Consider the following 26,989-nt stretch of genomic DNA (forward strand, 5'->3'; position numbering starts at 1 on the left):
CAACACTTAACAAATAGTTCCAGTTAGTGACAGAGTGGCTGGCAAGGAATAAGTTCGTCCTAAATATTTCTAAAGCATCGTATTTGGGACAAATCATTCACTAAACCCTAAACCTCGAATAAATCTTGTAATTAATAATGTGGAAATTGAGCAAGTTGAGATGACTAAAATGCTTGGAGTAACCCTAGATTGTACTGTCACGGTCAAAACATATTGATACAACAGTAGCTAAGCTGAGGAGAAGTATGTCCATGATAAGGCGCTGCTGTACCTTCTTGACAGCAGTGTCAACAAGGCAGGTCCTACAGGCCCTACACCTACTAATTCAAGGGATTTTCTTTTCTTTTTACTATATTCTACATTGTAGAATAATGGTGACGACATCAAAACTATGAAATAACACCAAAAAAAGTGTTAAACAAATTTAAAAAATGATATTCTTCAAAGTAGCCACCCTTTGCCTTGATGACAGCATTGCACAATATTGTCATTCTCTCAACCAGATTCATGAGGTAGTCACATGGAATTCATTTCAATTAACAGGTGTGCCTTCTTAATTTGTGGAATTTCTTTCCTTCTTCATGCATTTGAGCCAATCGGTAGTGTTGTTATACAGAAGATATCCCTATTTGGTAAAAAACCAAGTCCACATTGTGGCAAGAACAGCTCAAAGCAAAGAGAAACAACAGTCTATCTGTAACGATTGTCGTCGGGAGAAGGAGAAGAGGACCCAAGTGCAGCGTGGTACGTATTCATAATGATTTTAATAAAGATGACTACTGGAACATAAACAACAAACCGACAAACGAACAGTTCTGCAAGGTGCAACAAAAACACTAAACAGAAAAGAATCACCCACAACTCAAAATGGGAAAACAGGCTACGTAAGTATGGCTCTCAGAGACAACGATAGACAGCTGCCTCTGATTGAGAACCATACCAGGACAAACACATAGAAAAACAATAACTTACCTAACCTACAACCTAACCTACAACATAGAATACCCACCCACATCACACCATGACCAAACTAAAAATAGAAACATACAAAGCAGCGTGACTGTCACGTCTAATCAAGGTGGGTGGAATCAGGCGCAGAGAGCAAATAGCGATAATAAGTTTATTCTCCGGTGAACAAAATAAACACGGTCAACCCAAATACAAACAGGGTGAAATTATCCAAAACAGGATAACAGACTAACCGGAGAATAATAAACACAAAAACACAGACAGACGAAACGAATGACAAAATAAACAATCCCGCACAAAACAAGGGCGGGACAACATTATACATTATATACAGACACTAATTAACACTAATTAACTAAACAACACACAGGTGAAAACAATCAGACAAAACCAACAGATACACGAAAAGGGGTCGGTAGTGGCTAGTAGGACGGTGACGACGACCGCCGAGCACCGCCTGAACAGGCAGGAGAGCCAACCTCGGCGGAAGTCGTGACAGTACCCCCCGACGCGCGGCTCCCGCAGCACGCCGCCACCGTCCTCGAAGACGACCCGGAGGACGAGGTGCTGGGCGATCCGGGTGGAGGCGGTGGAATTCTATCAGGAGAGAAGGGTCCAAAATGTCCCTCACTGGAACCCAGCATCTCTCCTCCGGGCCGTACCCCTCCCAGTCCACGAGGTACTGTAGGCCCCCCACCCGGCGTCTAGAATCCAGAATGCCTCGAACTGTATACGCCGGGGGCCCATCGATGTCCAGAGGGGGCGGAGGGACCTCAGACACCTCACCTCAGCCACCACCGGCCTGAGGAGAGACACATGAAACGAGGGGTTAATACGGTAATACCTAGGAAGTTGTAACCTATAACACACCTCGTTTATTCTCCTCAGGACTTTGAACGGCCCCACACACTGCGGCCCCAGCTTCCGACAGGGCAGGCGGAGGGGCAGGTTTCGGGTCGAGAGCCAGACCCTGTCCCCCGGTGCAAACACGGGGGTCTTCACTGCGGTGCTGGTCAGCGCTCCTCTTCTGCCGTTCTCCCGCTAACCGTAATGAGTCCTGAACGGCTTTCCAGGTGTCCTTGGAGCGCTGTACCCATTCCTCCACCGCAGGAGCCTCGGTCTGACTCTGATGCCATGGAGCCAGGGCCGGCTGGTAACCTATCACACACTCAAAAGGAGACAAGTTAGTAGAGGAGTGGCGTAAGGAGTTCTGGGCTAGTTCGGCCCATGGAACATACCTTGCCCACTCACCAGGCCGGTCCCGACAATAGGACCGCAGAAACCTGCCCATATCCTGGTTAACGCGCTCCACCTGCCCATTACTCTCGGGGTGAAAGCCTGAGGTTAAGCTAACCGAGACCCCCAGTCTCTCCATAAACACCCTCCACACTCTGGACGTGAATTGGGGACCCCGATCAGAGACAATGTCCTCTGGCCCCCCATAGTGCCGGAAGACATGGGTAAACAAAGCCTCAGCAGTCTGCAGGGCCGTAGGAAGACCGGGCAATGGAATAAGACGACAGGACTTAGAAAACCGATCCACAACGACCAGGATCGTAGTACTTCCCTGGGACGGGGGAAGGTCGGTAAGAAAATCCACCGATAAATGTGTCCACGGCCGTTGTGGAACGGGGAGGGGTTGTAATTTCCCTCTAGGTAGGTGCCGAGGAGCCTTGCTCTGAGCACACACTGAGCAGGAGGAGACATAAAATCTCACGTCTTTAGCCAGTGTGGGCCACCAGTATCTCCCTCTCAGACTCTGCACTGTCCTCTTGATACCAGGATGACCCGAGGAGCGAAGAGTATGAGCCCACCTAATCAGCTTGTCCCGGACCACCCTCGGCACGTACTTGGTCCCTACTGGACAGTTAGGAGGAGCCGGCTCTGACCGTGAGGCCCTCTATCTCAGTATCTACCTCCCATACCACTGGTGCCACGAGACATGACGGTGGAATGATGGGAGTTGGCTCTACTGACCGTTCCTCGGTATCATAGAGGCGAGACAGTGCGTCAGCTTTGGTGTTTTGGGAGCCTGGCCGATATGTGAGGGTAAACTGGAACCTAGTAAAAAACATGGCCCATCTAGCCTGACGTGGATTTAGTCTCTTAGCTGCCCGGATGTACTCAAGATTACGATGGTCAGTCCAGATGAGAAAAGGGTATTTAGCCCCCTCAAGCCAATGTCTCCACACCTTCAGAGCCTTGACTACAGCTAACAACTCCCACATCATAGTTTCGCTCCGCTGGGCTGAGCTTGCTCGAAAAGAAAGCACACGGACGGAGTTTGGATGGCACGCCCGAGCGTTGGGACAGCACGGCTCCAACCCCAGCCTCGGACGCATCCACCTCCACGATGAACGCTAAAGAGGGATCCGGATGCGCCAACACGGGCGCATTGGTGAACAGCTCCTTCAGACGACTGAAAGCTCTACCCGCCTCTGCTGACCAGCGCAAGCGCACCGGTCCTCCCTTCAGCAGTGAGGTGATGGGCGCAGCCACCTGACCAAAACCCTGGATAAACCTCCGGTAGTAATTGGCAAACCCTAAAAACCGCTGCACTTCTTTCACCGTGGTCAGAGTTGGCCAATTACGCACGGCTGTAATGCGATCATCCTCCATCACCACCCCGGAGGTGGAAATACGATACCCCAGGAAGGAAACGGACTGTTTGAAAAACTCACATTTCTCCGCCTTGCAATACAGGTCATGCTCCAGTAGTCGCCCAAGTACCTTACGCACCAGAGACACATGCTCCGCGCGTGTGGCAGAATAGATCAAGATGTCATCAATGTATACTACCACTCCCTGCCCGAGCAGGTCTCGGAGAATCTCATCTACGAAGGATTGGAAAACAGCTGGAGCATTCTTCAACCCGTATGGCATGACGCAGTACTCATAATGACCAGAAGTAGTACTAAATGCGGTTTTCCACTCATCTCCTCCCCGGATACGTACCAGATTATACGCGCTCCTCAGGTCCAGTTTTGTGAAGAATCGCGCCCCGTGAAATGATTCCATTGCCGTAGCGATGAGAGGTAGTGGGTAACTAAACCCCACTGTAATGGAATTTAGACCTCTATAATCAATACACGGACGCAGACCTCCATCCTTCTTCTTCACAAAAAAAGAAGCTTGAGGAGACGGGTGATATGGAGGGCTGAATGTACCCCTGTCCCAGCGATTCGGAAACATATGTTTCCATCGCAACTGTCTCCTCCTGGGACAATGGATACACGTGACTCCTAGGAAGTGCAGCATTTTCCAGAAGGTTTGTCGCGCAGTCCTCTCGACGATGAGGTGGTAATTGGGTCGCCTTCCCTTTACTGAAGGCGATAGCCAAATCGGCATATTCAGAGGGAATGCGGGCGGTGGAAACTTGGTCTGGACTCTCCACCGTAGTCGCACCAACGGCAACTCCTATACACCTACCTGAACACTCCTCTGACCATCCCTTAAGAGTCCCCTGTCGCCAGGAAATCACTGGGTTGTGTTGAGCTAACCAGGGAACCCCCAACACCACTGGAAACGCAGGTGAATCTATAAGGAACAGGCTAATCTGCTCCTTATGATCACCCTGCGTTACCATGTCCAGCGGCACCGTAGCCTCCCTAATTACTCCTGACCCTAATGGTCGGCTATCTAAGGAGTGCACGGGGAAAGGTCGATCTAACGACACCAGGGGAATCCCTAGCCTTAACGCAAGCCCACGAGCCATAAAATTCCCAGCTGCGCCTGAATCGACTAGTGCCTTATGCTGTAGAGAGGGGGAAAACCCAGGGAAAGAAATCGATACAAACACATGACCGACAGGAAGCTCTGAATGAGTTTGGTGCTTACTCGCCTGGGGTGATCGAGCAGTGTTCCGACTGTCCTCCCGACTCCTAGACGAGTTCCTCCAGCACCGGTCGGACGTGTGCCCTCGTCAACCACAACTGGTGCAGGAGGTCCCCCTCGAAGCCGTACCTCCTAATTCCATAGGGATAGGAACAGGGGGGCTGGGGATTGGAAACGACAGGACCTGATCCGAACGCCTGCGAGCAGCCAGCAGGTTGTCGAGACGGATAGCCAGATCGATAAGTCCATCCAGTGTGAATGTGGTGTCCCGACATGCCAGCTCCCTGCGGACGTCCTCCCTGAGACTACATCTAAAATGATCAATTAAGGCCCTGTCGTTCCATCCTGCTCCTGCTGCCAAAGTCCTAAACTCTAGGGCAAAATCCTGTACGCTCCTCGTCTCCTGACGCAGGTGAAACAGCCGTTCACCCGCCGCCCGACCCTCGGGTGGATGGTCAAAAACAGCTCGGAATCGGCGGGTGAACTCTGGGTAATTATCCTTAGCCGAGTCCGGACCATTCCACACTGCGTTGGCCCACTCGAGGGCTCACCCAGTCAAGCAGGAGACGAGGGCGCACACGCTCTCCTCTCCAGAGGGAGCAGGACGCACGGTAGCCAGGTATAGTTCCAGCTGAAGGAGGAAACCCTGGCACCCAGCCGACGATCCGTCAAACTCCCGTGGGAGTGTCAGCCGAAGAGCCCCAGAGCCAGATGTGGTCGCAGAAACAGGAGGTGCTGGAGAAGGGGTTGCTAGAGATGAGGTGGGGAGGCCACTCCTCTCCCATCGATCCATTCTCTCCATCATTTGGTCCATAGCAGAACCAATCCGGTGAATCACGCTGGTATGATGGAGGACCCTCTCTTCCATCGATGGGAGAGGAGACGCTGCTGCTCCTGCTGATTTCATGGTGGTGCGGGATTCTGTCACGTCTAATCAAGGTGAGTGGAATCAAGCGCAGAGAGCAAATAGCGATAATAAGTTTATTCTCCGGTGAACAAAATAAACACGGTCAACCCAAATACAAACAGGGTGAAATTATCCAAAACAGGATAACAGACTAACCGGAGAATAATAAACACAAAAACACCGACAGACGAAACGAATGACAAAATAAACAATCCCGCACAAAACAAGGGCGGGACAACCTACATTTTATACAGACACTAATTAACTAAACAACACACAGGTAAAAACAAATCAGACAAAACCAACAGATACACGAAAAGGGATCGGTAGTGGCTAGTAGGACGGTGACGACGACCGCCGAGCACCTCCTGAACAGGCAGGAGAGCCAACCTCGGCGGAAGTCGTGACAGTGACACTGTCAATACTTTAAGACATGAAGGTCAGTCAATTCTGAAAATTTGCAGTCGCAAAAACCATTAAGCGCTATGATGAAAATGGCTCTCATTAGGACCACCACAAGAAAGGAAGACCCAGTGATACCTCTGCTGCAGAGGATAAGTTCATTAGTATTACCAGCCTCAGAAATTGCAGCCCAAATAAATGCTTCAGAGTTCAATTAACAGACATATCTCAACATCAACTGTTCAGAGGAGACTGTGTGAATCAAGCCTTCATGGTTGAATTTCTGCAAAATAAACATTGCTAAAGGAAACCAATAAAAAGAGACTTGTTTGGGCCAAGAAACACTAGCAATGGACATCAGACCAGTGGAAATCTGTCCTTTGATCTGATGAGTCCAAATTTTAGATTATTGGTTACAACTGCCGTGTCTTTGTGAAACACAGAGTAGGTGAACGGATGATCTCCGCATGTGTGATTCCCACCGTGAAGCATGGAGGAGGAGGTGTGATAGTGTCACCAGCAAATCACCGTCTGATTTATTTAGAATTCAAGGCACACTTAACCAGCATGGCTATCACAGCATTCTGCAGCGATACGCCATCCCATCTCGTTTGGGCTTAGTGGGACTATCATTTGTTTTTCAACAGGACAATGACCCAAAACACACCTCCAGGCTGTGTAAGGGCTATTTGACCAAGAAGGAGAGTGATGGAGCATTGCATCAGATGTCCAGGCCTCCACAATCACCTGACCTCAACCCAGTTTGGGATGAGTTGGACCGCAGGGTGAAGGTAAAAGCAGTCAACAAGTGCTCAGCATATGTGGGAACTCCTTCAAGACTGTTGGAAAGCATTCCAGTTGACTACCTCATAAATCTGGTTGAGAGTGTGCAAAGCTGTCATCATGGCAAAGGGTGGCTTCTTTGAAGAATCTAAAATATATTTTGATTTGTTTAACCATTTTGGGGGGGGGGGGTTACTAAATGATTCCATGTGTTATTTCATAGTTTTGATGTCTTCACTATTATTCTACAATGTAGAAAATAGTAAAAATACAGAAAAAAACTGAAAGGGTAGGTGTGTCCAATCCTTTCACTGGTTTTGTATAAAGATGGCATTTCTTTTCCACCACCCTGGTAAATAAAAGCTTTCTGTTTCTGGCTAGCTAGCCCCCCGGTAATTCCATTTGCTTTCATCCGTCTGGTCGAAACGAGGTGTTACTCTTCCAAAGTGCGGGCATTACATGTCCGGGACAGATTCCCATCCACTCTGTACTACTTGCCTCACCGCTGAACACTCTATGGAGGCTCTCGTCGACATCAGGTAGCACCCTCTCTGACCAGAAAATGGATTCCTCCCCTGAAGAATTTCTACCTTCTGCTTAGTTTGTGCTACCCGACTAGACTAAAGAGGTAGTGCAGGAATCAATAACTGACCGCCCCTTGACATTGAGTTTCCCACGCCTCCCCCACCTTCCAAGAAGACTAGGATGGATGGAATCTCCTCTGAGTGAATCTACATCCGTCTGACAGTGTTTACCAGCATTCTCAGACTATCTGGTGTTTTTGTTGGAATCTTCTTGGGCAGATCCACTCAAGTCAACTTTTCCTGACTTCCGCCACTTGGATATGCACAGCATGTAGTCGTCAGGATGGCTCAGCCCGTTTCCTGTGGAGCCTTCCCTGGCTGAGCACCTTGACCCGACAGCTTTGAGCTCCTCTTCCTCTGCCCCCAAGCTCGCTCAACCCAATGACCGCTTCACTGCGTCCGTGTATGAAAGGATTTCTGATCTGCAGCTCAGACGGGGCACTCTGTGAAACCATCTGCCCTCCTTTCTGTCTACATGGTGGTGTAGGCTGTGGGACTCCCTGGTGAATGCTGGCAACGTCGACCGGGAGAAGCAAAGTCCCCTTATTGGCCATACCACTCAAGTGTACGCTGAGGCTTTTGGGAGGATCATGGTGCATTCGATCGCCCACATTCACCCAGGTCGTCACCAGAACTGGAGGATCCCTAAGAAGCCTCAGTAGCCTTCTCCGGCAGCTCCGTCCCAGGGACACGGACCGTCTGCTCACCAGCAACGCGTTGCCTCAGGGCACAGGCATCACTCCAAGCAATGAGCAGCGGAGACCACCTCAGCTCCATTTGGAGGGACATGGAAGAAGCGGCACACCTAGTGTAATGTGTGGGGGCTCGAGGAACCAGCAGAGCTCCTCCGACCTCGCCGACCAGAGTCTTCTTAGGAGTCCTGCGTCAGGTCACAAGCTCGTTTACACACGGCAGAGGTGTAGCACAGGGTGCCCCCATCTCAAGACCCAGAAGTTGAGGCAGGTCAACACTGTTCCCCAAGTTCAGTTCTCAAATGGTTCCAATTTACATACAGGCCGATAGGCCAAGGTGATGGTTCAGAATACTCCTATGCAAGACAATGAACCTTTCGAGGGCGTCATTGTCTGGCCTGGCTGGTCCCATATCCCTTCCACAGGACAGGTTGCCCACATGTGGAGTCGCCCCAGGGGAGCAACTGCCACAAATAAAAAAAGCTTGCCTCCGAACGTGGTTGCCACAATTCAGAGCGGTCTTTACGACCTGAAGTAGAGGGTATTAGAGATGGTGTAAGAGACGTGACTTGGCCCACTGTCATTGTTCCATCACTGCCGTTCTCCCCTTCCTACAGGAATGGCTCAACAAGGGCACAGCCTTTTCCACCGTTAAGGTATACTTGGTGGCGATCTCAGCCTGCCATGTAGGACTAGGTGAGACGACAATCGGGTCTGACTCCCTGGTTTGACGCGTTTTATCAAAGGGAGTCTCCGTCCGGTCTCCAAGCCACTTGCCCCATCATGGGCCTTGGCACTGGTTCAGGATGTAATTATATGCGATCACTTTGAACCTCTGGAGACAGTGGCTCTTAAGACTCTGTCTTATAAGATGGCCTTGTTGCTCTCCTTGGCCACAGCCAAGCGCTTTAACGACCTTCATGCACTCTCTGTTTATTTGTGCGGTGGCTAGTTGGGCTTCCCCTCACACCTTTTGAGGTTCTATTGCCTGGATGTAACCACGCCCTCCCTGGTGCACATAGTCCTTGGTGCTGAGTAGGATGGATCAGGTACATTACCATACATTGTAATATCGTGTGTGTGTCTCTTCACTGCCCGTGTTCCATAAGGTGTAGTTGTTACTGCTTACTTGAGCTACTTGATGTGGAATAGAGTTCCATGTAGTCATGTCTCTATGTAATACTGTGCATTTCCCAGAGTCTGTTCTGGACTTGGACTGTGAAGACACTCATGGTGGCATGTCTTGTGTAGTGTCTGAGCTGTTTGCTAGTTGTTTTAAGTTGATGGGTCATTTATAACAAACCCTTTTGATATAGCCAATCATTTCAATGGCTGTTTCACTGGTAAAGTGGAAATAACATTGAACAGTGAACCATCATATTTGTGTATTGAAGATCTAATAATGAAAGAGAAGGATTTCTGTTTTTGAATTTGGTCATGTTCGTGTGGAGGAGGTGGAAAAACAATTGTTATGCATCAATAATGATGAGCCACCAGGTATAGAGAACTTAGATGGTAAACTATTGGGAATGGTAGCAGACTTTATTGCCACCCTTTTTTGCCATGTTTTTAACCAGAGCCTAATGAAGTGTTTGTGTGTGTCCACAGGCATGCAAAGGAAGTAATTACACTACCTTTGCTGGCCGTAACAGCCAACCTATCAGTTTGCTGCCTGTTCTTAGTAAACTGAGTCATTTTTTAACAAAAACTTGTTCTTTGAAAAATAACACTATAAACTACTGATTTTCAGCATGCATTTAGGGAAGGGCACTCAACTTGTACTGTATTGACTCAGATGACTGATTGGCTAAGCTGCTTCTCTAACATCAGATATGTACAGTGCGGAATCTCTCAGGGCAGTAGCCTTGGTCCGTTACTCTTCTCTATTTTTACAAACGATGTACCACAAATGATTAGCCAAGCTAAAATGATTATATATGCTGATGTTTGCACTTTCTACACATCAGCACCTAAAGCCAGTGTTTTCACTAAGACTCTTAGCAAGGTGTTTGTGTCAGAATGGGTAATTAACAATAAACTGGTCTTAAATACATCTAAAAACAAAAACATTGTATTTGGTTCAAACCATTCTTAGACCTAAACCTCAACTGGAGTTGTGCATAAAGGGTGTGACCGTTTATAAAGCTGAACTCCTAGGAGGATATCATAGTCAAGTTATATTAACAAAGTTGTTGTGAAGATGGGGAGAGGTATGTCTGTTGTGAAAAAAGATATATGTTCTGTGTTTGACACGTCTACTGTACTAGTTATTCAGGCTCTGATCTTTACTACTGTTCGATAGTATGGTCAGGTGCAGCAAAGAAAGACTTAGCAAAGCTGCAGCTGGCTCAACTTTAGCAGCACGCTTTGCCCTTAACACATAACTAACATCATCAACAACATGCATGAGTGTTTAATGGTTGAGGAGAAATGGACTAATTTTTAAGAAACGTGTGTGACAATGCCTAACCACTTGTATAATCTGTTTGCATACACTTCAAACAGACGTACATACCCCATCAGACATGTGACGATGGATTTTGTCACGATACCCAAACATACAAAAACACTAAATGCGTCGCTCAGTTATGTATCAAGTCATTGTGGAAAGCTCAGCCACCAGAGTTTACTCTGGCAAAAAGTAAGTTTAATTTACAATATGTTGTTGATCTTTTTTTATTTTTTTTATCACAGCGCCTCACCTCTCTAAAGATCTAATTTAACTTTACTGTATATATGAAGTGTGTAAATAGCATTTTTGTTGTCTGTCTTTCCAATAACTTTTTAAAATGTAATGTCTTATGATGTTTTTGTCTTACTGTTCTGTACTTTGTCATGTATTTGTACATTTCCTCTGGACCCCAGGAAGAGTAGCTGCTGCATGTTCAGCAGCTAATGGGGATCCTAATAAACTAAACTTAACTGAAAATGCTATTTCCTTTTAAGTATGATTTTCAGTCCAGAACTAGGCTTAATCTGTTTCTTGGAAACAGTCCGTAAATGTTGTCTTTTTTCCAGCTGCTGTGCTGTGGGCAGACTGACGCAGAGAGAACCATGATTCTGCTAACTCCATCCTCTGGTAAGTGCTTGTTTTTGGGTGCCCCTGGGCAAACATGCATGACAAGGTTTTGATTATCTGTGTCAACACTGGAGGTCCTGGTAAGAATCATGCAAAACTTGTAACCTGTTTTATAAGTGTGGTGGTAAGGTACTGTAGTATTTGAGGGTAGATACAGTAGATGGAAATAGTCAAGCCCAAAGGGTCAAGTCAAAGACAGCCACGCATGTGAAGAGCTGGGTTGAGGACAGCTATGAGCCACTAGGCATAATGATGATGATAATAATTGTGTTTAGGTGCTGTAGCTAACATGGAAGTGAGTGGCGTTTTTTCACATCTGAGAACACGTTTTTCCTTAATACTTGTACTAGATTAGAGTTATAGCAGGTTGTCCACTTTCAAATGATACTGTGGATAATACATATTGTTACTCATCAATATATGTGACTATATAGATTTTAAATGTAATGCTACAGCAATATCCTTTATTTTTTGATGTACTGTTGCACCTTTTTTTCTAAGAGTGTAGGATCAGGTCCCCCCTTTCTTATTCATAATCTAAAAGGCAAAACTGGTCCTAGATCAGCACTTCTACTCTGAGACACTGAATATGGGCCCAGAAATACTAACTTAAAAGTGTGAATGTGTCTAGCTCTGGCTTGATACTTGGATGGTATTTATCAGTGGTGAGACAGTATTGACTGGCTGGATTAGGGATCAGACCTGGTGTATCCTTTCCACTGAGTTGTGAAACACAAGATGGCTATTTTGATTTTTCCGGAAGAGTAAGAAGTGTATTTCTGTCATAACTGGGTTATTTTTATATTTTAAAATATTTGCTGTTAATCTAGACTAAACAGACTAAATATGTCTGGTTATTGCTTCAGCGTAGTTGACCATTTTGGGTTTTCTGGTTAGGTTGTCGAAAGACCGGTAATGTAAATGGGTAATGAGAAGCATGCTTGTCAAGTGAACGTAACTTCTTCTTAGAAGTTGTTGTTGGCTTGTGCTTTGTCTCATACACTGTTTTCTTTCAGATGAAGAGTCTGTTGAACTCGACTGGCTTTGGAATCACACGAAGTTCTGTGTGCAAAACAGAATAGTAGGAACATGACTTTAACCCTTTTTCACGTACAGACGTTAGTTTGTTAGACTGTTGTTTTGTTAAGTTGCTATGGTAAGCTTTTTATTTGTTTATTTTATTTAGTGCTATATTTTGTCTTTTGTCTGCGAAGACAACCTCTTTGTTACTTTTATCACTTCAGTTTATTAACTTCTGTGTGAAATCTAAACTCCCTAGCAGAGCCACAGACACTCAAGAACAAAGATCCCTTTGTTTGCCTTAATTAAAAACCCTCACAGCATTGCAAGGAACAAAAACAGTTCTGGCCATAGTGAAGCAGCTTGCATCATTGGACCTTCCAGCTTGTTAAGTAAGATGACCTATACATAATGCCTTTCAATATATTTCAACATTCTGTCATTATTATTTCAATGAGTCAAATTAAATTGCTCTTACATTCATTCTTTGATTACTTTAACTGTGATGGAATTATTCAGTACTATACAGTTACTGATAGGAACTTTGTTATAATAATACTTGGTTTCCACATAACAAATGTATAAGGAAACTGTATTTGCAAGTAATTACTATGCCATTTCTACAAACTATGACAAAGACAGACAACAGACAAACGGTTAAATATTGATAATTGTTTAATAGCTTCCCATCCATGTGAAAGTTGCTGCCATGTGTTTGTCATTGTTCCAGGTCACTGGTTTTGCCAGTCAACCAGCTTAATTAATCAGTAGCCCGGTAGAGTCAATGTCTCAGGGTTGTACTATAGTAGTATGTGTGGAGGATAGTCCAGTACTATAGTATAGTACTATGTGTGGACAGTCCATTACTAAATCATAGTAGTATGTATGCACAGTCCCTTACTCCCTCCCCACCAGTCTGTCTCCGCTATAAATGTACAATACACTGCCGGTCAAAGTTGTAGATCACCTACTCATTCAAGTGTTTATTATTTTGACCATTTTCTACATTGTAGAATAATAGTGAAGACATCAAAACTATGAAATAGTACATATGGATTCATGTAGTGACAAAAAAAGTATTAAACAAATCAAAATATATTTGAGATTCTTCAAATAGCCACCCTTTGCCTTGATGACAGCTTGGCATTCTCTCAACCAGCTTCACCTGGAATGATTTTCCAGCAGTCTTAAAGGAGTTCCCACATATGCTGAGCACTTGTTGGCTGCTTTTCCTTCCCTCTGCGGTCCGACTCATCCCAAACCATCTCAATTTAGTTGAGGTCGGCTGATTGTGGAGGCCAGGTCATCTGATTCAGCACTCCAGCACTCTCCTTCTTGGTCAAATAGCCCTTACACAGCCTGGAGGTGTGTTGGGTCATTGTCCTCTTGAAAACAAATGATAGTCCCACTAAGCCCAAACCAGATGGAATGGTGTATCGCTGCAGAATGCTGTGGTAGCCATGCTGGTTAAGTGTGAATTTTAAATAAATCACAGACAGTGTCACCAGCAAAGCACCCCCACACTATAACACCATCTCCTCCATGCTTTATGGTGGGAAATACACATGCGGAGATCATTCGTTCACCCACACCACATCTCACAAACACACGGCGGTTGGATCCAAAAATCTCAAATTTGGACTCCAGTCCAAAGGACAAATGTCCGCCGGTCTAATGTCCATTGCTCGTGTTTCTTGGACCAAGCACTTCTTATTGGTGTCCTTTAGTACTGGTTTCTTTGCAGTAATTTGACCATAAAGGCCTGATTCACACAGTTGATGTTGAGATGTCTGTTACTCTGAAGCATTTATTTAGGCTGCATTTTCTGAGGCTGGTAACTCGAATGAACTCATCCTCTGCAGCAGAGGTAACTCTGGGTCTTCCATTCCTGTGGTGGTCCTCATGAGGGCCAGTTTCGTCATAGCGCTTGATGGTTTTTGCGACTGCACTTGAAGAAACTTTCAAAGTTCTTGATATTTTCCGTATTGACTGACTTTCATGTCTTCAAGTAATGATGGACTGTCATTTCTCTCTGCTTATTTGAGCTGTTCTTGCCATAATATGGACTTGGCCTTTTACCAAATAGTATCACCCCTGGTCAACACAACTGATATGCTCAAACGCATTCAGAAGGAAAGAAATTCTACAAATTAACTTTTAAGAAGGCACACCTGTTAATTGAAATGCATTCCAGGTGACTACCTCATGAATCTGGTTGAGAGAATGCCAAGAGTGAAAAGCTGTCATCAAGGCAAAGGGGGGCTACTTTGAAGAATCTGATTTGTTTAAAACTTTATTTTGGTTACTACATGATTCCATATGTGTTATTTCATAGTTTTGATGTCTTCACTACTATTATACAATGTAGAAAATAGTAAAATAAAGAAACCCTTGAATTAGTAGGTGTTCTAAAACTTTTGACCGGTAGTGTATATTTGCAAAATAAGTATTACGTGAGTCAATATGACTATAACAATATTGACACTATCAAATGGTGTTTACTGTACATACTGAGACAGCCCCATCATTTCAATGTTTTATTCTGAAAAGTGGAATAATCTTATGGAATGGTGGGTCTCCAATAAACGTACATACTACTTGGTAAGTGTTACTACTTTTTATTAGTTACATTAATTCCTTTTGTATAGGTTTGTAAATAATGTACAATTTGTATATTAAAAATGTTTCTTTGCAAATGTTCATTCTTTGATAACAAAATACATGATTTAATACTGTGCTTCAAAAAATTATAATTGTTACAATCTTAACCACTTATATGTATTTAGGTAATACCATATACTCAATATACTGTTTACAAGTACTACTGTAGGACGAATGCTGTTGGGTGGGTGCATGGGGCTTTACTTTGGCCCTTTAATTTTCACTCATCTTTTTTCCATATCTTGGTACAACTGCTGATTGCTGTTCTGGTGTTGAGGGGCCACATAAGTAGCAAGTCATATGAGCCAAACAAGTTAAACCTGATTATTTGCAAAACACAATTGTTATAGCAATGATTATTTTGCGTGTTTGGTTTGTTTGACATCTGTTTTAAACAGCTAGCACTTTTGGCATAATGTACAGCAGTATAAGTATGGCCATCAGATATGATATGGTCCTATAATATCTGTAGTGTTTTAGCAACAATCCTCTTCAGAGCAGCTAAGTGAACCTAAAATAGACCACTAGCTAATAGCAATCCCTGTCCTCACTGTTCTCAGGTTTCTTCCAGCACACCAATAAGCTCTTTCTGAGCGAGCAGGCCACTGGTGTCCAGCTCAAGGAGTTTGTACGCAAAAATGCAGCCAATGCTCTGTCTATGGCCAACATGCTTATGGGCATGGCCTCTATTCTCTGCAGCCTGAACGGGTGAGTGAACATACATTTCAGTGTCTGATTTTCCTTAAGAAACTATAGTATGGATTGAATGTTTCTACTAGTAAATGGATTTGTAAGTGGCAGTATTATGTTACAGTAGCGTACATCTTTGTTAATCTGTGAGGCATATGTTTTTTCTAAACAAATTTGATTGCCATATTGACAGTTAACACACATGTCCCGCCAAACAAGCTGAGCTGTTGAGGGAAGACCAAGATTAATTAATACAAGCAGCTTAACAAGGTCAGGTCATCTGGCCTTTATCTCTAAAACATTATACAGCACACTTCAAACTCCACCCTTAAAGCGTTATTGAAGTTAAATAATATACACTCGTGGCCAGTTATTATTAGGTATACCCATCTAGTACCAGGTCAGACCCCGTTGCCTCCAGAACAGCCTAAATTCTTCTTGGCATGGCTTCTACAAGGTGTAGCATTAAAATGTTGCTCAAATATCAAGGGACCTAAGGTGTGCCACGAAACAATTCCCCACACCACTGCACCCAACCTGTACCGTTGTTACCATGCAGGATGGGGCCATGGACTCATGCTGCTTATGCCAGATCCTGACTGCCATCAGTATGACATAAACAGGAACTGGGATTTGTTGGGCCAGGCAATGTTTTTCCACTCCTCAAATGTCCAGTGTTTGTGTTCGCTTGCCCACTGGAGACACTTCCTTGTTGTTTTTAGCTGATAGGAGTGGAACCTGGTGTGGTCGTCTGATGCAATAGCCCATTCGTGACAAGGACCAATGAGTTGTACGTTCCCGAGATGCCGTTCTGCACACCACTTTTGTACTGCGCTGTTATTTGCCAGTTTGTGGCCCGCCTGTTAACTTGCACGATTCTTGCTATTCTCCTTCGACCTCTCATCAACGAGCTGTTTTCACCCACAGGACTGCTGCTGACTGTTTTTTGTTTATTGCACCATTCTCAGTTAACCTTAGACCAGGGGTCTCCAACCTTTTCCAGCAGGAGAGCTACTTTAATTTTTTAAAACATGTCACGAGCAACTTTGTTTTCCCCAAATAGGCACATTCTTCTCTCCCCTGCAACTCTTCCGAGTTCTTAGTGTACAAGGTAAAATAGTGCACTGGTCTCTGTCAATATAGATGGTTAATAAACAACTTTAAGGGGGCACTATAAAATCAAACAGGTTTTTTTATCTCGCAAATTATGTTCTAAGTTATTTTTTGGTGGTTTTAGATTTACTTTTCTCACTCAATTACAATTGTTCAAAGAAAAATGAAGTTGGATGTTCTGAGTTCATGTCAGTGGTTAAATAACAGAATACATTTTTTTTTGTGTAATTCCCCCTTTTAATTGTATCTCACTCTTTAATTGCATCTACAGTGGTTTGTGAAGGGTTTTTTTTGCCATGCAAAATCTTTTTTTTACTGTGAACAAAACAAGAAATAAGAAACAGAACTTGATCGTGCATAACTATTCACCCCCCTCAAAGTAAACACTTTGTAGAGCGACCTTTTGCAGCAATTACAGTTGCAAGTCTCTTGGGGTATGTCTCTATAAGCTTGGCACATCTAGCCACTGGGATTTTTGCCCAATCTTCAAGGCAAAACTGCTCCAGCTCCTTCAAGTTGGATGGGTTCCGCTGGTGTACATCAATATTTAAGTCATACTACAGATTCTCAATTAGATTGAGGTCTGGGCTTTGACTCGGCCATTCCAAGAAATGTAAATGTTTCCCCTTAAACCACTCAAGTGTTGTATTCTAATGTTATTTAACCACTGACATGAACTCAGAACATCCAATTTAATTATTTTTCTTTGAACAATTGTAATTGAGTGAGAAAAAAAAATAACTTAGAACATAATTTGCGAGATAAAAAAAACCTGTTGATTTTATAGTGCCCGCTTAAAGTTGTTTATTAACCATCTATATTGACAGAGACCAGTGCACTATTTTACCTTGTACACGAAGAACTCGGGGAAGAGTTGCAGGGGAGAGAAGAATGTGCCTATTTGGGGAAAACAAAGTTGCTCATGACATGTTTTAAAAGGTCGCTTAGGTCACTTTTTTGCCCATTCTAACGTTCAATCAAACAGTAACTGAATGCCTCGACGTCTGCCTGCTTTATGTAGCCAGCCACATGACTCACTGTCTTTAGGAGCGAACCATTTTAATGAACTGGCCACTGAGTGTATATGGTGTGACAAGCCCTAAGTAAGCAGCTAAGTAAGTAGAAGATACAGTACATCTTCTGCCAACAAGCATCCCTTGTGGTGTGACATTATCCTAAGTAGGTCCAAGTAATGCGTAGGTTATAATTGTGTAATTACAGTTATCATGCAATGTCTTAGTAATACCTAATGATTTCTGTATTGTAAAATAAAATTCTACCCAACATTTGACCCTCATTTTCCAGCCTCCAACATGCTGCCTGCTGGCTGGTCCTGATTGGCTACCTGCTGGACTTGGCAGACGGGGCAGTTGCCAGGCGACTGGATGCATGCTCTGCACTAGGTGAGTGGAGTGATGTCCGTTACCAGGGTTAAACTTCCACAGACACGCTGATGCACTAGCCTGAAACATGTTAGTTTGAAAATGACTATGAGAGGGCAAGACCACACAAACATATGGAACCAGGTTAGTGAAGCACACAGCCCAGCCCTCTACTACAGGCACTGGTCATTATAGCTGATGGATCAAAAGGCAACAGTTACTCCTTAAAAGACAGAAAGAGGCATGTATAATGCAGAGAAGTGAATTTACCAATGTATTTACATATTTTACAGAAATAGAAGCCGATCAGCATACACTCTTACTTACAAAAATCTAGAACCTAAAAAGGTTATTTGGTTGTCTATAGGAGAACCCTTTGAAGAACCCTTTTGGTTCCAGGTAGAACCCCTTCTACAGAGTTCTACATGGAACCGAAAAGGGTTCTCCTATGGGGACAGCCAAAGAATCCTTTTGGAAGTGTAGATACAGTGCCCTCAAAGTATTCGCACCTCTTGACATTTTGTTGTGATACAGCCTGAGTTTTAAATGGTTTAAATGATCACTGGTTTACACACAATACCCCGTAATGCCAAAGTGGGATTATGTTTTTAGACATGTTTCAGATTCAACAACAAAGACCAGGGAGGTTTTTCAATGTGTCGCAAAGGGCACCTATTGGTAGAAAAAAAAAGTTGAATATTCCTTTGAGCATGAAGTTATTCATTTAACTTTTGATGGTGTATCAATACACCCAGTCACTACAAGGATACAGGCGTCCTTCCTAACTCAGTTACCGGAGAGGAAGGAAACCTGTCAGGGATTTCACCAATGGTGACTTTAAAACAGTTTAACGGCTGTGATAAGAGAACTGAGGATGGATCAACATTGTAGTTACTCCACAATACAAACCTAATTGACAGTAAAAAGGAAGCCTATACAGAATACAAGTGTTCTACAACATGCATCCTGTTTGCAAGAAGGCACTAAAGTAAAACTGCAAAAAATGTGGCAAAGCATTTAACTTTTTGTCCAGAATGCAACATGTTTGGGGCAAATCCAAAATCGCATGACTGAGTACCACTCTCCTTATTTTCAAGCATAGTGGTGGCTGCATCATGTTATGGATGGACTTATAATTGTTAAGGACTGGGGAGTTTTTCGGGAGAAGGGAATCACGAAATACAGCTAAGCACAGGCAAAATCTTAAAGGAAAACCTGCTTCAGTCTGCTTCCCACCAGACACTGGGAGATGAATTCACCTTTCAGCCGGACAATAACCTAAAACACAAGACCAAATATACGTTGGAGTTGCTTACCAAGAGGACATTGAATGGTCCTGAGTGGCCTTCAAAATCTATGGGATGACTTGAAAATAGCTGTATATACCAATGATCAACAACCAACTTGACAGAGCTGGAAAGAAAATATTGTACAATCCAGGTGTGCAAAGCTCTTAGATTTACCCAGAGTCACAGCTGTAATTGCTGCCAAATGGTGGTTCTAACATGTATTGACTGTAAGGGATTTCTTCCATTGAAGGAGAGGCGGACCAAAGCGCAGCGTGGTTGTTTTGATTAATGTTTTAATAAATCACATGAACAAACTAACAAAACCGTGAAAACCCAAACCAGCCCTATCTGGTGCAAAACACAGAGACAGGAACAATCACCCACAAAACCCAACACAAAACAGGCTACCTAAATATGGTTCCCAATCAGAGACAATGACTAACACCTGCCTCTGATTGAGAACCATATCAGGCCAAACATAGAAATAGACAAACCAGACACACAACATAGAAAGCCCACCCAGCTCACGTCCTGACCAACACTAAAACAAGGAAAACACATACGAACGATGGACAGAACGTGACATTGACTCAGTGCTGTGAATACTTATGTTAATGAGATTTATATATTTAATTTTCAATAAATGTGCAAATATTTCTAAAAACATGTTTTCACTGTCATTATGGAGTGTTGGGTGTAAATGGGTGAGAATTTGTTTTAATCCATTTTGAATTCAGGCTGTAACACATTAAGTTGAGCGGTATGGTTACTTTCAGAAGGCACTCTAAGTGACAGCAGATAACTGGTTTTCCCTCTGAAGACGCCATAAGAAAACCTTCTTAAATGACATGGAGAATCCAAAAGGCACCTAAGTGACAGCAAACCAAACGACTTTGAATTGCATTAAGTGTACTTGCTGTCACTGCTATCCTGATCTGCTTCTATCTTTGTATGTAGTTCAATAAATTCTTCTCTGCATTGCAATGGCTTCATGTTGTTGAATTCCCTCTGCCGTAGGGCTATTTAAAAGACTTGTGTATTATTAGGAAATGGCATAGCTAACGTTTCCATACTCATTGTTCCCGACACAGCACATTCTCAAATGATCCCAACATAAAAGTACATACTTTGTACATGACAACCTCCTGTGTGCAGATAGTCACGTCTACACTACCGTGGTCGCCACGGCTGCCTGAAATAGCTCCCAGCAGGTGCACCACAATGCGTCGTCACCCGGACATTTCGGGCTTTGGCTTTGTGTCCCGACAGTATTTTTCTGCATGACTTTGCAGGTGGGTGTTGTTGTACCCCCCTTTTTTTGTGTCAATTGAACAATCACTTTACGATTAAGCATTCTAATTCGGGGAGATCATGCTCCAATTGTCTGTTTTATCCCAATGCTTTGGGCTCTCAGCATATCTGAAATTGCTAAAATTGTTGACCCCTGTGCTGTGGAATTCCATCTCGTTCATTGGAGCTGGGGTCAAAATCACCTCATGCTCGTCGCTCAGTGAAAACATTCTCCCTGCTCAGGGGGGACAAATAGACTGTGGCATTTGGGAATGTTGTTTATAGAGGAAAGTGTCAGGCCTGAAAAGTTGACACCGAAATGTCCACTACAGACAAACACACTCACACATGCACGCACGTGCACATACTCACACACACTGATAAGTAGGCCGTTGGCATAAACAAGATTAGATAAACTTGTTTTGCCTTATGTAAGAAGGCATTAGCAGTGAACTAGCCTCACAGCAGTAACATGTGTGATCTGTGTGACTCGAAGTTATGAAACAAATGTATAACTAGTCACTTCCTGTCTTCTGGTTCAGGTGCTAAACTGGATGATTTTGCAGATTTCACAACCTTTGGGATTGCAACTTCATTGCTCCTGAGGACACATGCCTTAATGGACAACATCTTGTGCATGTGCTATGTCCTGTCTGTGATTGTCCGACTCTGCTTCTTCTCCAGCGGTAAGGAACGCCTTCAAGCAGAAAAAAAGCATGGTATCCCTTGTGAAATCCTAGGATAATAGCATGATCAATTTCTAGACAGTCTACGAAAACATTTCTTTGTGTATTTGCCATTCAGGAAAAAAAACTAATCTTTGGGTATTTCAGATTCAGAAGTACTGATGTGGGTTCTGTCTCTCTTTCTGTGGCTCTTCTTCTCTAGGCATCCCCTTCATGTACCGTGGCCTGCCATGTATCTACTCTTCTGCCATCCTTGCCTGTCTCTCCCTGCTGACCGGAGGTAATATGGTGATCCTGCGGGTCACTGCTGTGGCCATGATCCTCTTCATGGTCAACCAGGGATTCTACCCTCACGACAGGGTCCTGGAGTCACAGGCCTGGAAGAAGGTGGTCTACGCTGGAGGTAATACTCAAGATCAGTGTTTCTTAATCCTGGTCCAGGGGACCCAAAGGAGTGCACAATTTAGTTTTTGCCCTAGCACTACAAATCAAATCAAATTTATTTATATAGCCCTTCGTACATCAGCTGATATCTCAAAGTGCTGTACAGAAACCCAGCCTAAAACCCCAAACAGCAAGCAATGCAGGTGTAGAAGCACGGTGGCTAGGAAAAACTCCCTAGAAAGGCCAAAACCTAGGAAGAAACCTAGAGAGGAACCAGGCTATGTGGGGTGGCCAGTCCTCTTCTGGCTGTGCCGGGTGGAGATTATAACAGAACATGGCCAAGATGTTCAAATGTTCATAAATGACCAGCATGGTCGAATAATAATAAGGCAGAACAGTTGAAACTGGAGCAGCAGCACGGTCAGGTGGAAGTTGAAACTGGAGCAGCAGCACGGCCAGGTGGACTGGGGACAGCAAGGAGTCATCATGTCAGGTAGTCCTGGGGCATGGACCTAGGGCTCAGGCCCTCCGAGAGAGCGAAAGAAAGAGAGAAGGAGAGAATTAGAGAACGCACACTTAGATTCACACAGGACACCGAATAGGACAGGAGAAGTACTCCAGATATAACAAACTGACCCTAGCCCCCCGACACAAACTACTGCAGCATAAATACTGGAGGCTGAGACAGGAGGGGTCAGGAGACACTCTGGCCCCATCCGAGGACACCCCCGGACAGGGCCAAACAGGAAGGATATAACCCCACCCACTTTGCCAAAGCACAGCCCCCACACCACTAGAGGGATATCTTCAACCACCAACTTACCATCCTGAGACAAGGCTGAGTATAGCCCACAAAGATCTCCGCCATGGCACAACCCAAGGGGGGGCGCCAACCCAGACAGGATGACCACATCAGTGAATCAACCCACTCAGGTGACGCACCCCTTCCAGGGACGGCATGAGAGAGCCCCAGTAAGCCAGTGACTCAGCCCCTGTAATAGGGTTAGAGGCAGAGAATCCCAGTGGAAAGAGGGGAACCGGCCAGGCAGAGACAGCAAGGGCAGTTCGTTGCTCCAGAGCCTTTCTGTTCACCAGACGACACTCAATCATATGACCCACTGAAGATATGAGTCTTCAGTAAAGACTTAAAGGTTGAGACCGAGTTTGCATCTCTGACATGGGTAGGCAGACCGTTCCATAAAAATTGAGCTCTATAGGAGAAAGCCCTGCCTCCAGCTGTTTGCTTAGAAATTCTAGGGACAATTAGGAGGCCTGCGTCTTGTGACTGTAGCGTACGTGTAGGTATGTACGGCAGGACCAAATCAGAGAGATAGGTAGGAGCAAGCCCATGTAATGGTTTGTAGGTTAGCAGTAAAACCTTGAAATCAGCCCTTGCTTTGACAGGAAGCCAGTGTAGAGAGGCTAGCACTGGAGTAATATAATCAATTTTTTTGGTTCTAGTCAGGATTCTAGCAGCCGTATTTAGCACCAACTGAAGTTTATTTAGTGCTTTATCCGGGTAGCTGGAAAGTAGAGCATTGCAGTAGTCTAACCTAGAAGTGACAAAAGCATGGATTAATTTTTCTGCATCATTTTTGGACAGAAAGTTTCTGATTTTTGCAATGTTACGTAGATGGAAAAAAGCTGTCCTTGAAATGGTCTTGATATGTTCTTCAAAAGAGAGATCAGGGTCCAGAGTAACGCCGAGGTCCTTCACAGTTTTATTTGATACGACTGTACAACCATTAAGATTAATTGTCAGATTCAATAGAAGATCTCTTTGTTTCTTGGGACCTAGAACAAGCATCTCAGTTTTGTCCGAGTTTAAAAGTAGAAAGTTTGCAGCTATCCACTTCCTTATGTCTGAAACACATGCTTCTAGCAAGGGCAATTTTGGGGCTTCACCATGTTTCATTGAAATGTACAGCTGTGTGTCATCCGCATAGCAGTGAAAGTTAACATTATGTTTTCGAATAACATCCCCAAGAGGTAAAATATATAGTGAAAACAATAGTGGTCCTAAAACGGAACCTTGAGGAACACCGAAATTTACAGTTGATTTGTCAGAGGACAAACCATTCACAGAGACAAACTGATATCTTTCCGACAGATAAGATCTAAAACAGGCCAGAACTTGTCCGTGTAGACCAATTTGGGTTTCCAATCTCTCCAGAAGAATGTGGTGATCGATGGTACCAAAAGCAGCACTAAGGTCTAGGAGCACGAGGACAGATGCAGAGCCTCGGTCTGATGCCATTAAAATGTCATTTACCACCTTCACAAGTGCCGTCTCAGTGCTATGATGGGGTCTAAAACCAGACTGAAGCATTTCGTATACATTGTTTGTCTTCAGGAAGGCAGTAAGTTGCTGCGCAACAGCCTTTTCTAAAATTTTTGAGAGGAATGGAAGATTCGATATAGGCCGATAGTTTTTTATATTTTCTGGGTCAAGGTTTGGCTTTTTCAAGAGAGGCTTTATTACTGCCACTTTTAGTGAGTTTGGTACACATCCGGTGGATAGAGAGCCGTTTATTATGTTCAACATAGGAGGGCCAAGCACAGGAAGCAGCTCTTTCAGTAGTTTAGTTGGAATAGGGTCCAGTATGCAGCTTGAAGGTTTAGAGGCCATGATTATTTTCATCATTGTGTCAAGAGATATAGTACTAAAACACTTGAGCGTCTCTCTTGATCCTAGGTCCTGGGACAGTTGTGCAGACTCAGGACAACTGAGCTTTGAAGGAATACGCAGATTTAAAGAGGAGTCCGTAATTTGCTTTCTAATAATCATAATCCTTTCCTCAAAGAAGTTCATGAATTTATCACTGCTAAAGTGAAAGTCATTCTCTCTTGGAGAATGCTGCTTTTTAGTTAGCTTTGCGACAGTATCAAAAAGGAATTTCGGATTGTTCTTTTTTTCCTCAATTAAGTTAGAAAAATAGGATGATCGAGCAGCAGTAAGGGCTCTTCGATACTGCACGGTACCGTCTTTCCAAGCTAGTCGGAAGACTTCCAGTTTGGTGTGGTGCCATTTCCGTTCCAATTTTCTGGAAGCTTGCTTCAGAGCTCGGGTATTTTCTGCGTACCAGGGAGCTAGTTTCTTATGAGAAATGTTTTTAGGGGTGCAACTGCATCTAGGGTATTGCGCAAGGTTAAATTGAGTTCCTCAGTTAGGTGGTTAACTGATTTTTGTCCTCTGGCGTCTTTGGGTAGACAGAGGGAATCTGGAAGGACATCAAGGAATCTTTGTGTTGTCTGTGAATTTATAGCACGACTTTTGATCTTCCTTGGTTGTGGTCTGAGCAGATTATTTGTTGCAATTGCAAACGTAATAAAATGGTGGTCCGATAGTCCAGGATTATGAGGAAAAGCATTAAGATCCACAACATTTATTCCATGGGACAAAACTAGGTCCAGCGTATGACTGTGACAGTGAGTGGGTCCAGAGACATGTTGGACAAAACCCACTGAGTCGATGATGGCTCCGAAAGCCTTTTGGAGTGGGTCTGTGGACTTTTCCATGTGAATATTAAAGTCACCAAAGATTAGAATATTATCTGCTATGACTACAAGGTCCGATAGGAATTCAGGGAACTCAGTGAGGAATGCTGTATATGGCCCAGGAGGCCTGTAAACAGTAGCTATAAAAAGTGATTGAGTAGGCTGCATAGATTTCATGACTAGAAGCTCAAAAGACGAAAACGTCATTTTTTTTTTGTAAATTGAAATTTGCTATCGTAAATGTTAGCAACACCTCCGCGTTTCAACTGATCAAATGTTTGAGTTGATTAGTGGAATCAGGTGTGTAGTGCTAGCCTCGTACAACCAGCCTGAACTCACGAGCTTACATAAATTATTTGCTACATGGATCATTTATGTAAGCTCACAAGATCAGGCTGGTTGTGCGTTGCTAGTGTAGAGCTAGGCCCCCATGACCAGCATTAAGAAACATAACCAGTAGAATAGTGTTGTGGAAATTCAGTACTGAGAGAGATTTGGTCATTTCTTCAAACAATCAAGGAGCATCATAAGCCACTCTGGCTTCATCCTGTCGTTATCTGCAGTTGGGTTGTTGTCTTAACCCCATGCTGACTTAGTTTCCCAGATGCAAGGATGCTTTTGAGACAATGAGGAATTGTTCTACTCCTAAGCTATCTCTAGTAAAACACATTCTTGTCTCTGTAATGCAGTCTTTAACCCATTTGTCAGCTCAGGCCATCTCCAGTGACCATACACCCAGATTAGCTGCAGGGAAGTAGAGTGGAGCCCATGAAAACACAGACACTAGCAGGACAGAAATGTCTTACCATTAGGTAAATTTCAATTGTTAACCATCAATATCAAATAAACCAGGTAAATGTCATTTTTCTATCACAAGAGGTAGTAGAGAGGAATTGAATTAGCTGTTGAAAAATAAAGGCGAAGGCTTGAACTGTTCTGCCTCTGTCCCACCCCCCTGGACGCCTCTTCCCTTGAGCTTAACAGCCGTATCACATTCTGCGCATCATGTGTTACGTAGCTGCTCCCTTCACGTTTCCCACTTTACTCACTGTCAGTCGTGAATGATAATTCCTCAAGTTTTACCGGTGAAACATCCATGCTGCATCTGCATGCCAACCATTAGATCTCAATTAGTTACATGGGAATATGCATTTGAGATATTCTTGAATTATGTACAGTGTTTCGTGATAGAATTTTAAAGCAGGCTGCAGTATTCTTGTGTTTTTGTTTCAATCAAAGCACATGTTATACCTAGTGGCGCATGCTGTGTATTTTTGACCGCATGTGAGAGAAACACACAATCATCCTAAAATATCAAGACATTTCTCAAGAAATTAGTTGGCTGTTTTTGTCTTACATTAATATTAGCATATTATATTTGGTTATGTAGAATACTCATTTTGATTTAATTACCTTCATTTAACTAGGCAAGTCAGTTAAGAACAAATTCTTATTTACAATGACGGCCTAGGAACAGTGGGTTAAACCCCTGTCAGCTCAGGGGTTTGAACTTGCAACCTTCCGGTTCCTAGTCCAACGCTCTAACCACTAGGCTACCCTGCCGCCCCAAATGAATGAAACATTATGTTATCTTGCAGACATTGATTCAGCTGATCTAACTTTATTAAACATTCTCCATTTATTGAAACTCACTCGAGAAGCCTATTCTCTCGGGCAGCTGAACATTCTGCACGTGACGGCGGGTCGTTCTTGAATTGCGATGTCA

General features: G+C 43.9%; 1 protein-coding gene across 6 annotated transcripts in view; it reads left to right on the top strand.

Moving 5' to 3' along the window:
* The window catches only part of tmem269 (transmembrane protein 269), a 34,722-nt gene that overhangs the window by 3,953 nt on the left and 3,780 nt on the right, over window positions 1-26,989 (top strand). Inside the window, exons 1-8 of one of the 6 annotated variants that reach the window (XM_052485075.1) lie at window positions 10,783-10,812; window positions 11,190-11,250; window positions 12,267-12,331; window positions 12,530-12,662; window positions 15,492-15,639; window positions 18,040-18,137; window positions 21,262-21,381; window positions 21,584-21,784. In XM_052485075.1, the coding sequence (XP_052341035.1) occupies window positions 11,226-11,250; window positions 12,267-12,331; window positions 12,530-12,662; window positions 15,492-15,639; window positions 18,040-18,137; window positions 21,262-21,381; window positions 21,584-21,784 (790 nt within the window). In that variant the 5' untranslated portion in view covers window positions 10,783-10,812; window positions 11,190-11,225. Of the gene's footprint in view, window positions 1-10,776; window positions 10,813-11,189; window positions 11,251-12,266; window positions 12,332-12,529; window positions 12,663-15,491; window positions 15,640-18,039; window positions 18,138-21,237; window positions 21,382-21,583; window positions 21,785-26,989 lie in introns of those variants that run through there. The other 5 variants (XM_052485073.1, XM_052485074.1, XM_052485076.1 and 2 more) reach the window with 5 other exon arrangements.

This window comes from Oncorhynchus keta, chromosome 28, assembly GCF_023373465.1.
Source record: "Oncorhynchus keta strain PuntledgeMale-10-30-2019 chromosome 28, Oket_V2, whole genome shotgun sequence".
Lineage (NCBI taxonomy): Eukaryota > Metazoa > Chordata > Actinopteri > Salmoniformes > Salmonidae > Oncorhynchus > Oncorhynchus keta.